At 39.3% G+C, this 15,287-nt stretch overlaps 1 protein-coding gene across 1 annotated transcript in view; it reads left to right on the forward strand.

Moving 5' to 3' along the window:
* CACNA1C (calcium voltage-gated channel subunit alpha1 C) overlaps window positions 1–15,287 on the forward strand; it is a 446,904-nt gene that overhangs the window by 268,704 nt on the left and 162,913 nt on the right. Inside the window, exons 6-7 of the mRNA XM_086755747.1 lie at window positions 297–458; window positions 2,360–2,556. Coding sequence (XP_086611873.1) covers window positions 297–458; window positions 2,360–2,556 — 359 coding nt within the window. The remainder of the gene's footprint in view (window positions 1–296; window positions 459–2,359; window positions 2,557–15,287) is intronic.

Below are 15,287 nucleotides of genomic sequence, written 5' to 3' on the forward strand. Positions count from 1 at the left end.
AGTTTTCCAGAAGAGGCAGAATAGCTAATGTATTCCCTCCCCAGGGTGGTATTTCAGTGACAGGTGAGGTAATACTTGTTTTACTTTAGTCTGTGATCTAGGCAGCGATGGCACATTTGTGAAATGTTGGGGATCTTCTGGGGGGAGGTGATCTCAAAATGTACATCTTTACATCATCAAGATAATAAGTTCAGGTGAGGGGGAATGCAATAAAAATGACAAATTATTGTGCCATTTATAGCCTCTCTAAATTTTGTTCTCTTGCTGATAAGTGCTTCCTTCTGTTCTCTCTGCAGGTCTCCAGGTGGTTTTAAATTCAATTATCAAGGCCATGGTCCCTTTGTTGCATATTGCCCTGCTGGTGCTGTTTGTCATCATTATCTATGCCATCATTGGACTGGAGTTATTCATGGGGAAGATGCATAAGACCTGCTACCATGTGCAAGGGGGACTTATAGGTAAGGATGACACTATGTCACACATACAAAGATTTTCTGAGGGAGGCTTTCCACTTATATAATGGAGCATTTGTGTTGGCACAGGAGACAAGTGGCTGTTGCTCCCTCCTGTGTACCTGTTTGGGATTTCACAGTGGTGATTCCTTTGTTCTCCTTCTTGGATATGAATCATCTTTCATGTAAAAAGACCGTCTCTAACGGTGAGAGTTTAGCTCGCTCATATTGGGCACTCAGTTGTTGGCCTGTCTGTAAAGGCTACAAGCAAAACTCAATTCCTGCTGAACCTAGTAGTGGACTTTTGAATGTGGACCTTTGGCACTACAAGCCAGCCTGAGTTCTTTAACAAATCTCCCAGAGGCTGAAGCAGCAGTAAATTAGTGATGATTTCACCACTAGCAGACTGAGCTGCAAATGACATGGCATCACAGAAATGAACAATTCTTATATTTTATTATTAATCTTGTGCACAAATACATCTTCATTTTAAACTGGTATTATTGTAAAGGAGTATCTAATTGAGGCTCAGAAGCCTTTTTTTTTTTTAAATCACAGGCTGTGATTGTAGTTAGAAGTGCAGCTAGCAAGAAAGCAAAAGCATATTAGTGGGAAGAAACTTTCTGCACCAAATCCATCAGGAAAGAACTTTGAAATTATTTACAGAAAGAAATAATTGCACCTCAAAATAGTTAAATTATATTGTCGCTCATTCACCTCACCATCTGCTCTTTTTCGTTTGTTTTACCCAATTTGAGCAGGAGTGATTTCCCATGCAATGGTGGGTGCCAATGTCTAGAACCCAGTTCAGCTTGTAACTAAGAAAATATTATACAGCAGGAAATAGTTTCAGAAGTTCTATGTTTTCTACTTTCATAACATTGCCAGATTTCATTTTCTGGAAATGGTGCTAGAACTATAATCAGTTGTCAGTCTGGTTTACATCTTTAAAGTGTGTATAGCTTTCTCCATACTGTCTGTAATTATTATACATTACAGCATCTAATTCTAATATTGCTGTTTCTGGCATGCTTTAATGATCAGAATGTGATCAGAACTTTTGGAAAATTTGTGGATTTGCCGTATAAGATAAGAAAAAAACATAATTACTTGCTCCCCTTTACATACATTCCTGCGTCTGTTATAAATGTAGCAATAGGCACTGAAATCCATATATTTAAAAAGTACTATTGCAGGAATTTTTGTGCTTATAAAAATGTTTTCTGTAGCATTTTACATATACCAAAGCATCTAGGCATTTTACATATACCAAAGCATCTTGTTGTATGGATTCTCAGAACTTTGGAGACACCTGTACAGAATAAGGGGTGGATAATCAAGCAGTAGAGTCTTACGGAGCTTCTGAGTGCCACTGGTCTATTGATAAAATGCCACACAGCTTCTAAACACCAAAAGGGCAGAGCTCCAGAGACTCTCTGTAGTAATTTATCAGTGACCCAGCACCATATCAACCTATCTCCAGAGCACTGAAGCTGTCTGTTGCAGTGGTTCATCCTCCTTCAACAGCGTGCTGGTCAGTGCTGCAGTTCCCTTCCAAGATTAACCTGAATGGCAGGTGACTGCGGTATGAAAACACTGGTCATAACATGTAGCCTGAAGAAGTGTAACAGTTTTGATCTAATGTTCCCTTTCATGTTGCAAGACATCTCAGTTTTGACTGTAAAATTTCACAGCTTGGCCGTTATTTTTACAAAAAGAAAGTGAAGCACAACAGAAGGATCCCTCTACCCATTAAAATTAATACAGTTGCTTGTGTATTGCTAGAGAAATCTGTCAAATTAACTCCAAATGAATTTGTTAAAATCAGATAGCCTTCACTCCTCTATCAGTATGTCAAATAGCAATTAGTTCCCTTCATCTCCGTTTTCTCCCTCCTCTCCTTTAAGATACACCTGCAGAAGACGATCCGTCTCCCTGTGCCCCTCAGTCTGCGCATGGGCGGCAATGTCAGAACGGCACCGAGTGCAAGCCAGGCTGGGAGGGACCTAAGCACGGCATTACGAACTTTGACAATTTTGCTTTTGCCATGCTGACGGTGTTTCAGTGCATCACGATGGAGGGCTGGACAGATGTACTGTACTGGGTACGTATCCGAAAATGATAACCTGAAAAACCTGTTTATGTGCAATGGCTATGTTGAAACTTTGTGTCTTTAGCTTTCTTGCTTGTTCTATATAATGAAGGCATGGTTGCTAGCATGGAGCTTTAACTAACTCAGAATATTAGTGAGTAAAATGGGAGGGTTTATCAGGCATGGTTAAATCAAATGTGAATGTTGACTTTCCATTGATATTTTAATGTTGAAAGATGGCTTGTTGGTTTGAAGATTTGTAATGTACCTTTGTTGAGCAGAATGTCATGTAAAGACTCTCTCTGCAGGAGTGAAATATCTTATACATCTCCAAAGTACTGATCTAGAAGTATTTCTGACAGATAACTCTGTGCTCTGCCCACGGCATTAATGTTACAAAGGCACTACACTGATCAGCTTGTAGGTTTTATAAGAAAGGCCTCATAAATCCCTTTTCGTGCCAGCACTACTCCTGATTATGACTTTTATCATAACAGTATTAGAATAAATTATTCTAACTCTGATATTAATATCTATCATGGTTACACGTTTAGCCAAAACGTGATACTATCTTTAATTTAAATGCAATCTCGTCTTGTCCTTTAGCCTAATTCTGATAGTTTCAGTAGCTTTAGTTTCTACCTTGTAATTCCTAATATATTGGGAATTTCAGTGGCAATACGATTACAATACAGGTGAAGGCTACATCTGATTTTTAGCTCCTGTAAACCAGATATAAACATGTTTCTAGATTCAGTTCTCGACATCAAATTTTGCAGCAGTATGTTATGGTCCAGTAACATAGTCCATACACAGCTCAGTCCCATCTGTGTAAGGTTAACTTGGACTCTGTCTTTGGTGACTGGTGTATTATGACACGTGGTTCTCCAAGACGGTAGGATGTGCTACAATGCACGATAGAATTTCCCGTAAGAAGACCCAAAGCGCACAAAAGGATAATCTGGAATGAAGCAGCTTGCACTGTTAATCAACATCAGCTTCTCTCTTAAACATGAGCCTGAAGCTGCCTTCTACCCACCAGTGAGTTAGAGTTTACAAGATTTTCCTTTGAAGATTTAGCTTATCTGCAATAGATAGTCTCTATGTGGAACAGCTAGCAGTTGTCTCTTTATCCTCGTAAATTTAAATTAGAATTGTGACTCTAGCTTCTTTCTAATGCCTGAGATAAAGAGCAGAGATCAAACCACAAGAGAAGTCTGGGTCTCAGAGCACAAAAATTGCCTTTACTTGAAAAAAGGATGTAGATGAATAAAATAATGAGGAGTAACAGAAGTTAAGTCAGAAAAGGAACTGGGCAAAACTGCTCCATAGCTCAACTATGACTATGTATAATATACCTGTCTTTTTATCACATTTAGCTCACATGCCTCCAGTCTTTGTGTGATTGAGAGGTTTTATAGGTAGTTCAAGGGAAATGAGAGAGAGTAAAAGATGTCAGAAATAAACATGAAAATAGTTTTGGTACTGTGTACCCATTTAGTATTGTGAAACCTATCCACAAGCTATCATCATTGTCTCCAAAGGCATGTGTTATGAGAGACCCTGCCAATCCCCACTCAGTTGTCAGTTATCTAATAACAGGAGCCAGAAGCATATACTCACTGCTAAATGATTTTCTACCATGACTGCTGCAGATGGTCTGGTTTTTTGGTTTTGTTTTGTTTTTTTTATGGCATCCCTGCACCAACCTGGATTTTAGCTGTTGGCTTTTTTTTTTTTTTTTTGGTATTCAGCCAGCCTTTTTAACTGATTTTGTGAGCTGTTCTTTTTTCTTTAGAGGCAGTATGGTGAATTGAGACCTGAAATTGATACAGATTGATGGGTTTTAAGGGCATCCGTATACTTAGCATTTTAGATTATGGTTTTGATAGAATGCTTGCTTTGGAAACAAAAGAAATATTTGTTATCGTCAGTTCCCGGTTATTCGTAGATAAGACTACAAAAGAGAAGAGTTAACATTGCAGATAAAATTTCAGTAATTGAGGAGGAGGAAATTTAGTTTGTAAAGAAAAAATATATCACCTGTGATTCAAGGCCATGAAATAACAAAGTTTGAGGAAATACCTGAACACTTGTGCTGACAGACTTAGTTAAGCCGCTGTAAACAATCTTAAGGATACCATTGTCCCATATGACTTTCTCCCTCTTTGTGCTGTGCTGACAAAGTGGATAGAAGTCAGCTGTGATCAGTGTTTGCCATATGGTAAAGAAGGTATCTGAGATGCGATGGGTATTTCCTTCTGCAGAGAGGTCTGTGCTACTCTAGGGGCAGATGTCAATTGGGCAACTACTACAGGGCACATCTATGAGAAGCATTGTGGCTTTAATATTTATATGTGGAAACAGTCTCTAAACATTCACACTGTAATTTCATATGTGGATATTTCAAGCCGTATCTATTGTGGTTTATACAGTAAGCTTTTACAGTCCATGGAAAGGGCATTCTAGCTTCAGCTAGCCAGATCAAAAGGAAGATTACTGCTGCATAGTAAGGAATAGAAAAGATGCAACGCTTCAGTTTCCGAAGGAAAAATGTTACTAAGTGGAGTAGGATAGAAATATATATTTTAAACTTAGCGTAAGCCATTGTTTATTTAGTGAAGTCTGACTTCCATATAACTCTGCTTCCTGGCCTTTGCCTTTTCAGCCAAGGAGGAGTGGACTTGTAAACAACCCCTTGGGGTCTGCATTTCCACCAGAGTGCAGAGATAGGGGGCTATTCTCTCCTCAAGTAGATAACACTTTGATAGATCTCCTGGATCCATAGTGAGGTCATGGAAATTAAAATTTGCTTTATTAGGAAATAAATCTGCACAGTTAATTAAATTAGAAATCCAGACTTAAAGATCCCCTCTCCCCAACTACATCCTGAGACAGATAATTAGTTGTCCATTTTACACTGAAAGGAAAGTACAGATTAAAGAACAGTATTAGAAAATATTGTCTGCTAATCAGACAATTTTGAGTCTGAAAGTTTAGCTGATGATTTTCAGAGGTCGTTCCTTAAACTTAGTGATGTAAACTAATGGGTTAATATTAAAAGTGCTGAGCATTCAGAGTTTAAGCAGGCTGTTAGGTTCTCAGCTTCTCTGCAATTCAGAGTAGATACCAAGGTTTGAATCTGGGGTTCTGCTGGGGGTCAATGGCAAAATTCCAATTAATTTCAAAAGATCAGAATCTCACCTTCTATTTTGTAAAATCTTGATCATGCTGTTGAGATTTTCTGCATGCAGTCATGTGTACAACATGAGAACTTACAGCTGCCTAATCGGGGCCTTAGTGTCTATTGGGATAGTCCTTCCAAGGACCTACATGGGGATGTAGGGAGTTTTCTTTGCTCCCTCCTTAAACTGAAAATAAGAGCCTGACCTAAAACTCAGCAGAACAACAGACAAAGCTCTGGGCTGAATTACTTGGCTGGAAATGTTTAGCCAATGGAGCAATTCCCTTGGTTTGAACTTTTCTGCAAGTGCTTTTCAATTACATCATCTTATTTTCTGACAAAATAGCTTTGGAAAGGTACCTAGATCTCTGCATTCCTCTCAGTGGGAGTGGAGGGAGCTTAGCACATTTCAGCATGTTACCTTGAAAAATATACTAGTAATTTCATGAAACCTATGTCTGTCTTGTGCCACACTTTGCAAGGTCAAACCTGCATGTTTAAAAGTTAAAAAGCTATATGACCTTTCACAAGCCCTGGACTCCTAAACTATTTAGTAGCTTTTCAAATCTTACCTTCAGTTTCCTGTTTCCTTCTTCATGCTTCCCCTCATGCCTCTTCCAGCTTTTCACCTCTGTAGTGAAGCCTGTCTCCTTTCTCATGGAGTACTATTTCCCAGCCTGTGATCCACATGCTCACAAAAAGATAATCAGAGACAGGAAAGCAATAAACTTTTATTCCCTAGAAGGACTGGACATCAGTAAGATCAATAAACTTTCTAATCCCCTCTCTCAGCAGATAAGACTTGTGAGTAGACTGGCTTCTTTTGAAATCTGAAAGAAAAATGTTAGGGAAAACAGTTTGATACTGCTATAGTGGCAGGTAAGATAATTACTTAAAAGGAGCCAAATTTTTAATGTGAAATAACTATATTGGACAGGATGAAAATCTGTGCAAAACAACTTAGTTGACTCTTTGCTGAAGAATTTATCTTTGTTGGAGGGGGCGTTAAGTGTCTGTAGGAGCACATCTCCTCTACTGCCTGAGTCTTACAAGGTTTGCTTCTTCCCAGTATAACGGCCAGGTGGCTTTGTCTCACACACAGAGTTCATAGAATCATTTGAGTAGACAGGCACCTCTTGTGATATGTCACATCGTAATTTTTCCTATGCATTGTAAAGATTGAGCTTATTATTCTCAAAACTCTCTTTAATGTATGATCAGCCAGCATTAGCACCTCGCTCCTTTGTGCAGGCACCAAGGCCCATTTCTGAAGACCCCTCAGTCTTGGGAACTTCCAGCAGCAGGTGCAAATCCAAATGTTACAAATTGAGTCCTTTGGTATTTTGTAATCAGTTTCTGCTGCAGCCTGTTATTTCTTATTGTCTTGTTGAGTAAGAAAGAAAATTAATCCCTCTGCAGTTTGTAACATCCTGTTTAAGTATTTGTAGGCGTTTGTTGTCTTCCCTTAATCTTTTTCTAATCTGAGCAGATTCAGTTCTTTCAACCTTCCCTAATGGGGCTTCTTTTTAATTATTTTTAATCAGTTTGTTACTGTCCTTCAGGGGAAGCTTCACTTCTGAGTTACATACAATTCGGACAGTGCCCTGTCTCTAGGAAGGCTTACATCTTTGTGTGAGATCTGCTTTCTGCAGCTGGAGCCCTGTGACACTGCATGCAAAATTGCCTACTGCAGCCTCAGTTTTATGTACCCGGTCTCTCCACTCCTCTGCACCTAAGCTATCATACACATAAGTTACAACGGAGTGCAGAGCAAGTGCAAAATGCAACCATACGTTGTTACTTCAGGCTATTCACGGTGCTGGGTAGTGGAGAACCTGGCCCTGAGATGTTCTGCGTAGTTTGCCCATGACAGCTTGAATTCTAGGAGCAAGTAATTCTACTTGATCTGCTTGATAATTATTAATAATGAGCAACCTTGAGCCTGCCATCATTTTTGGAGTATTGGCTGTGTTTCATGTCATTTGGAAAACACTTTGGAATACTTTGTTGAATCTCTGAAAATAACATGCAGTGCCTCCAGGGACAGTTTACCTCAAGGCTCTAACTGTAAAGAGTGTGATATTATTACAGACGGACCGAAGCCAGGTCTGGATGAGATCCAGGGCACTAACCTGTCCCTGGAAGAGATGCCCGAATTGGCACATAATAAGTTGACTCCCTCAAATTTAACTGAGCAATCTTTGGTAGGCTTGCCCAGCCCCTAGGCAAGAAAATGTTTTAGTAGTCTAAAACAGTACAGCAGAGCCACCACAATGTAGTGAGAGGCACAGTGCAGTGAGATTGAAACAGTGGAAACATTCAGAACCATCGCATCCCCAAGGACAGCGTAGAGAAGCATATATATAGATGCAGTGTGTTAAAGAGGCTGTCCTGAAAGATCCTTACATCTCTGAATCTGTGAGATCACACTTCCAAGAGTCACTAAATGAGCTTGACACTGAAGCTCACAGTCCCCCTTACAATCCCCATCATCAAATTGAAATGGAACGAACTGGACAACAGATATAATTGACTTTGCTGACAGCATTGGCATATCTTGTGAGCTTTTCTCATCCCCCCATAGCCTGTTGCAGCCAATGAGGAAGATGTGAGGAATACAGAGATATTGTCACAAAGTGGAAGACATTAAATGCAGAGCTGCAACCCCCAATTTTCACCAGCTGTGTTTTTCCTTCTAACCCTTTATTCTTGCAGCACTTAGACTTGAATTAGTAAGGCTTTCCACACAAGAGAATGATCTGATTCTAAGAATATATCTGTCTATGTGTTCCCATGTTGTTTATTCCCCATCCACTCCCTCCCCTCCAAGAAAATGTTGGGCTTTTATTGTTGTGGGGTTGAGGTTTTTTAATCGTCTTTTTGGCAGGTTTTTGCATGGATGTGAAAAATTTACAAAGAATGAGCACACAAGTATGAGGAACTCATCTCTGTGACTGCAGAGGTTATTTAATCTCCATCTGCTGTAACAGTGGTGGGTAAGGGGAGAGAGACCATAGTTCAGAGCGCTGAAGGGCCACAGCATTAATGCACTGAAAAAGTAGTGTCCACACCTAATTTGTATAAATGCTGACTTAAATCTGTTTTCCTTTTTCTCATGAACAACTGTACATGCAACTGTCACAGTTGCCTGTACTGCTGTCTTGAAAGCCAGTAACAGCAGTGACTTGCTGGTTGCCACCTACTGCAAAAACCTGCTGCTGAACATTTGTTCAATGCAAAATAAGCACTTATTATGTGAAAAGTTTTCATGGGCCCTTCAAACCTCAACTTTGACCTCTCAGCCTTCTTCCTCTATATGGAAAGAAGCTCTCCATTAAGAATTATCTTCTTTGGGTTGGTTATGGGGAGGTGTTAGCAGAGACCCTCTGCCCAGTGCTCCTGCGTGGGAAGGACCTCTTTAATAGCCCTGTCTTTCTGTTGCCCTTTCTCTATTCTTTCTTCTTTTGTTCTTCCTTAGACTTTTTCCTAATTGCTGCTGTCTAATCACCACAGAGACCTTTCTTGCCTTTAATCTTTTATCCCAGAGCTATAAAATTAAGAGCTAAGCTACTGAAACACTTCTATACGATTTAGGATTTTGAGTGCTGCTGGTTGTGGGCTCACTGCTTGGGCCCTACTACCAGTTTTCAAGCACTGATTATCATTGCCTTCTGAAACGGTCTTCAGAGTTGTTAAGTTTGGACCCATATCCCCTAGGAAGATTTGTGAAATAACAGACTTTGGTTTGTTATCTAGACACTGGAAAAGAAAAAGACTGGGAAATATGCCCAAGGTTAGAACACAAGTAGTGGCTCTAGAACTGACCATTTATAAAACTCATGTTTATTTTGAGTTTAATTTGTTTCGACATCTTGCATTCAAGATAAAGGGCAATACAACTAAACCCTCACCAGTCTTACTGTGAAGTCTTTCCTGCCTGCATAGAGAATTGGTTCACTAATATGGGCTTTATTCATTGATTTCAGTGGGATTTCTGCCTGAGCAGGACTTGAGGGCTCACTATTTTAGGTAGTCATAGCATCATAAGTGTATAGTTTAGGTGTACCCATGGCCTCCTGTAGAACGGCCTCATTCTAACTCCAGGCCTCTGAACTGCACCCAAATTGGAGGTCTAAAAATTATATTGGGCATGTCTCCCTAAGATACAAGATGACTAGATGTAGAAAATAAAGAGTTTAGGACTCTTAGGAATATTTACTACAGAACATCCACACTGTGAATTTTTAAAGTGTATCTAAGGGAAACCAGTCCTGAACATCATGCTGGTCTTGCTTACTTGGTATTGCTGATAAGGCTCACAAGAAAAAAGATAAGAGGCAATTTTGTGTGCTGAGTTGCATCTCACTCAGGCTCTTTGATAGTAGTTTCTCCAGTGAGCTTCTGGTGCTTATGTTATCTGTGAGTGGCTAGCGTGCCTATCAGATGACAGTTTATTAGTGTGCTATGAGTTCTAGATATTGTACATTTTATTTGAGAATTTTGGATGTGATTTCGCAACTGGAAGCTGGATTGATCATCTAAAATGTAGACTGGATTTCTAGGAATATCATAGATTGGGAACTGGCTACAGAGGAAACTGGGATATGATGATCCAGTGAAAAAAAAAAAGAATTGACAGTCATGCTTCCGCTTACTAAAGAAAGTAGTGATTATCTACAGCTTACAGTACTGTTTCTCATTATCTTTATTTTAAAGGACTTAATTTACTATGTAAATCAATAAATACTATGTGCCTGTGTATTCCTGTGCATGCAGCAATCAGTGCTGTCCTGATATACTTGTAGTAGAATTTTCTATAGTCTGCACTGAGATAAAAGGAAGCAGTTATAAAACAGCAATATAGTAAAATAGGCAGAAAATCCTTTCTGGATAATCAACCATGCAAATGTAAAAACAAAATAAGCAGAGACAGGAAGGGATAGCCCAGAATTCTAAGATGAAATGAAATCTTTAGATTTGGAACCCCACCATCGTAGGGGATATTTTTGTGTTTGAAAACAGCACTTTACTCTTTTGGAGTGAATTTCCAAACCTTTAAAAGATGAAAAGGTTTTTAAATAACTGAGCAGCAGTAAGAGATGGAACCACTGCCATAGCTATAATGAAAGAACTATCAGCCCTGTGGCTAAATAGCCTTTGGGCTTTTGGATTACTCTTTCAAGGATCAACCTTTTGCTTTTGTGAAAAAGCTATACACACTTATGTGGAAACAAGGCAACTCACATAAAGCTCTGACTTTTGCCTCTGGAGGCCTGAATTCAAATCCTGATTAAGTCACACAAGTCTAAATAATTTTTGGAGGTCACTACATGGCATTTCTGCAAGTTGCAAATTCACCCAACAAGCTAACCCACTCATGTAATCCATCACATGAGAGAATGGAGGGCCTTAATGGGTGCTGTACAGGGACCTGATGTTAGCAGAACACTGCAGATGGATCAATGGCATGAGTCTCCTCTACAGAGATCTACTGTTCAGGAACCAGAAGAGTAGTGTAATAAGAAGGCAAAGTAACATCACTATTGTTAGCTGTTGAGTAGGGGAAATGGTCTGTCAGCCATCTGTATCAGCAAGCAGAATGTATCAAGAGCAAGGGCTTGGCATACTGGACTCTAGGCTATGTTTGTGGAAAGTCCTGCTCAGTCTGGACATAGGTCTTTAAGAGCTCTTCCTGGGACAGTGAAAGGCCTGTTCTTTCCCAGATGGTCTACAGGACATAGCCAGCCTCAATGCAGACACAGTGTGATCTGATGTGTCTTGAGCCACTAGTTAAAAAAAAACAAACAACAAATTAAATTAAAGAAACAAACAAAAACCCCAGAACAAACCAAAAAAAAAAAAAAAAGAAAAAAAACCACAAAACAGAAACAAAAAACTGAAAGCACAAAATCAAACCAAACTTTTGAGGGAATTGTTTACATTCTCAAAGTGCAACAGTTTCAGCACTCTCTAGAATGTGAGTTGCTTTATCACTTGGCAATACATAAATTTCAATATTTCACTTTTGGGTAATGTGTTCTGTGCTAAACTGAATACATTTAATTATTTTTTTTATCTTTTACATATTAAACCTGGAGAAAGAGAGTGAGGTGGCAATGCAGGAGACTTACTGGAGCGCAGAATTTGTCTTTGATGCAAGGAACTCTCACTGTGTAACTAATGTTTTCAGTGGGAGTTCAGAATCCCTGTATTGCCAAGCATGCTGCAGAGCTATGTAGCCCCCCCTAGTTTTCACAGAAAAATAGAGAAGTCCCACAAGAAAGCACAAAGAGTACAGGTGGGATGGGAGGAGGTGTAAATGATAGCTTCTGTTTTCCCTCCCTTAGTGTAGTTGACTATAGGAATTTCCCACTAAAAAAAATCTAATATACTGAGATTTTGTCAACAAAATCCATTTTTCAGATAGTTGATTTGCTGTGGTAATCCATGCCCCTTTGGAACAATACTAGTGCTAATAAATGTTACAAGTTCATGAAAACAAAACTAAGTAACTGCTATTTTCCTAAGGCAAGGGAGAGCCTGACTTTTTCTCCTCCATTTTGAATGAAAAGTGTGAAGTCAAAGGCCAGTGGTCTTTGCCATCAGTTGAAGTTGTACAGTAAACTTGTGTGGAGGCCATTTAGAATTACAGATTTAAGATAGTAGTAAACACACCCAAGTCAATATTGCCCCCCTCCATATCCGGCAAGCACAAGCTACCATGCCGTAGAGGTATGGGATCAGTAAGCGTTTTCAACTAAATAGCTGGCAATGGAAAAACAGGTCAGCTCCATCGTTGTATGCCACAGACATTTTGACTGGCTGGTATTTGAATGCAAGTTTTAATTATCTTCTCACTCTCAGACAGAGACCTTGCATTTCCCGTAATAGTTCTGTCTGGTAAAGAACAGCTAACTGCAAAAAAACAATGTGCACCCAATCCGAAAACAGCTGAAATATGAATATAGAACTTTTTAGTAAAGACTCAGATAGTGTTGTGGAGTCCAGTGGTTATACACTGGGGGCTAAAAAACAGAGTGGAAGGATTCAGTATCAGCATAAAATATCAGTAATCTGTGGCTAGGTGGTTGAAAGTTGAGGGTTTGTATATGTATCTCAGACTTTTTACAGTCTTTCCCAGCCGAGAAAGTGTGCGTATCCTTGAAAAGGTGTGGCCGATATTTAACGAGTGATGAAAATATGACTCAGTGCTTTTATAAAGAAATAAGCTTGACAAATTCTACTGGTAACAACATACTTCCCACGTACTATATGGAACAAGAAGCAAGTACAGGTTGCTTCACATCTTTTACGTGTTCTTCATTGAAAAGAGTTAATATAACAGCAAAATGGCATTCCAGTGGGATTATATAATTTCAGAGAAGCTCAAACAACTATTTGAGAGGATTTCACTTTGCCATCAAGCAGCTGACATAGTTATAAGTCCATGCTTCTAGATCTCTGCTCTAGCTTTGTTCTTGCACAGGTTGCAGCAGCCTGGTAGGGCTCCTCTGCAGGACTCCTGCCTTTACAGAGTCTCCCCAAGCAGTGCAAGCCAGTCAAGGTGTATCTTTTGCAGGAGTGTGTGCTCTCATGACACTGAGGTTGAGCCCAGCACTGCTTTAACTTATCTTCTTTATACTGTTATGTGGGAAACTTGGTCAGTCCTGGAGACTTCACCCTCTTGTCAGGGAGATCAGGCAGCATAGCAGTGAACTATAGCTATACCCAAAGTTTTTTCTAAAGTAAACCAGGAATTATGATTCACCTGGATCAGAGCAGGTGTACTTGGCTGAGGACATCTACAGCAGATTCAACTTAATCTTTGTTAGCAGGGGTGAAGAAGCAAACTCTGCAGACTCCATCTTCTCAGGTTTGTCTGCCCACTTCCCTTTCTTTATTCTGGACTCATCTTCCATTGCTGCAGTTTCTTTGATTCTTACTCAAGGGTTCTCTGTTGCAAATTAATCTCTTCCCTTGATGTTTCTGTTGTCCTCATTGAGGCAGTCCTTTCTCAGTTAATGGCTCCATTTACCTCCTGCAGAGCGTTCTGTATGAATTGCCAGTATTTCCAGATCAGGGTGGAATTTTAGTTTGCTCGTTCCATCACTACACAGCAAACAGAACAATTGGGGAACCAAAGTACACATAGCAATCTTCTCATTCTTCCCGTTGCCCACGTATGATGAATCTTGCCTACATTATTTGCTTTTATCCTACAGTAACCATGTAGTAGAATAAGCTATCTGCAGTGTTCTCTGCCCTGGTTCACGACCTCTGTGCATTTGTCGTCATCCAGCTCTATCTCGCCTCTCTCCTGAAGACTCTCTGAAAAAAAAGTTAGATGTCTATATGCACATATAGAATAGGTATCTGTGTGTACATATAGAATGGACATACAGAATTTGTAAAATCCTTTACTGAGGTAACACAGTAAGAAGAGCCTTAAAAATAAGTGCTTGGAGACAACAACTAAGCTTAAAATTTACCTTCCCCTTCTGTACTTCAAAATAAAAGAAATTATTGTGAAAACAAATACTTTTTAACAGGAGCACCTGATCAAGTGCTGCTCCTTCCTTACAATGTCAACAGTTCAGACTGAAGCTGGGTTGAACTCTCCAATCTCACCTTTACATCCTTCTGATAGTGCCAGCTACAAAATGCAGAGTATTTCAGAACAGTTGTAAGGAGCAACTGTGGCTTGGAATCCTTTTAAGACTATTAAGATGTTGATATTTAGAAAGAAATTCTAGGCAGAATACGAACAAAGCCATCTGGAGTCCTTTGCTTTTATTTTAAGCCATTCAGAAGAAATTTTATTCCATTGTTCCTAACTCCATGAAAGTAAGTCTAGTTTATTTTAGGTTTTGTATTTTTACTTATTAGAGGAGTATTTTTGCTTATTTGGAGTTTTGTAATTTTTTTACCCCCATCTTTGTCCTTTTGCCTTGAGTCAGCTGTGAGACCTTAAATTCCCACTCCTTATCCACCTGTCTTAAAGACTTAGGAAGGCTGAAAGGGTATTTCAGGTTGACAAGATGAATTATAATACTTCTCATGATGCACTAGAAGGTCTAAGCTGAAACGCTTAAATCTTTTTGCCATTATTTAGTCATTGTGTACATTAAACTTCTAATTTTTCACCAGAAATTTCAGAAAATGGGCACTTGATCATATATTTCTTCCAATCTTGTGCCCCGTCCCATTGAAGCAAAGTACTTATGCCTATCAGTTCATTTCTGGTGGTAACAACAGTATTGACCATTGACTTCAATTAAATTATTCATGTGCCTTAAATTATGCACATACATGAGTACTGGATTAAAAACCAACCAAGCAAAGACAACTAATTAGATTTGAAATATTGAAGGATCTGCAAGGTGGAATCTTCATCCTTAGGTAATAATGCACTAAGTTTAAATCCAGCTTTAAGGATATATGATGTAATAGGAAATACGATTCTTCTTTTGGTATGTGGAGACCAGCCAGGAATTTCTCCATTAAAACTGTGCTTTTTTTTCATGCCTTTGTTGACATGACATGCAGCAGTCTCACACCA

The sequence above is a fragment of the Chlamydotis macqueenii genome, chromosome 1, assembly GCF_036417535.1.
Source record: "Chlamydotis macqueenii isolate bChlMac1 chromosome 1, bChlMac1.mat, whole genome shotgun sequence".
NCBI classification, from domain to species: Eukaryota; Metazoa; Chordata; class Aves; order Otidiformes; family Otididae; genus Chlamydotis; species Chlamydotis macqueenii.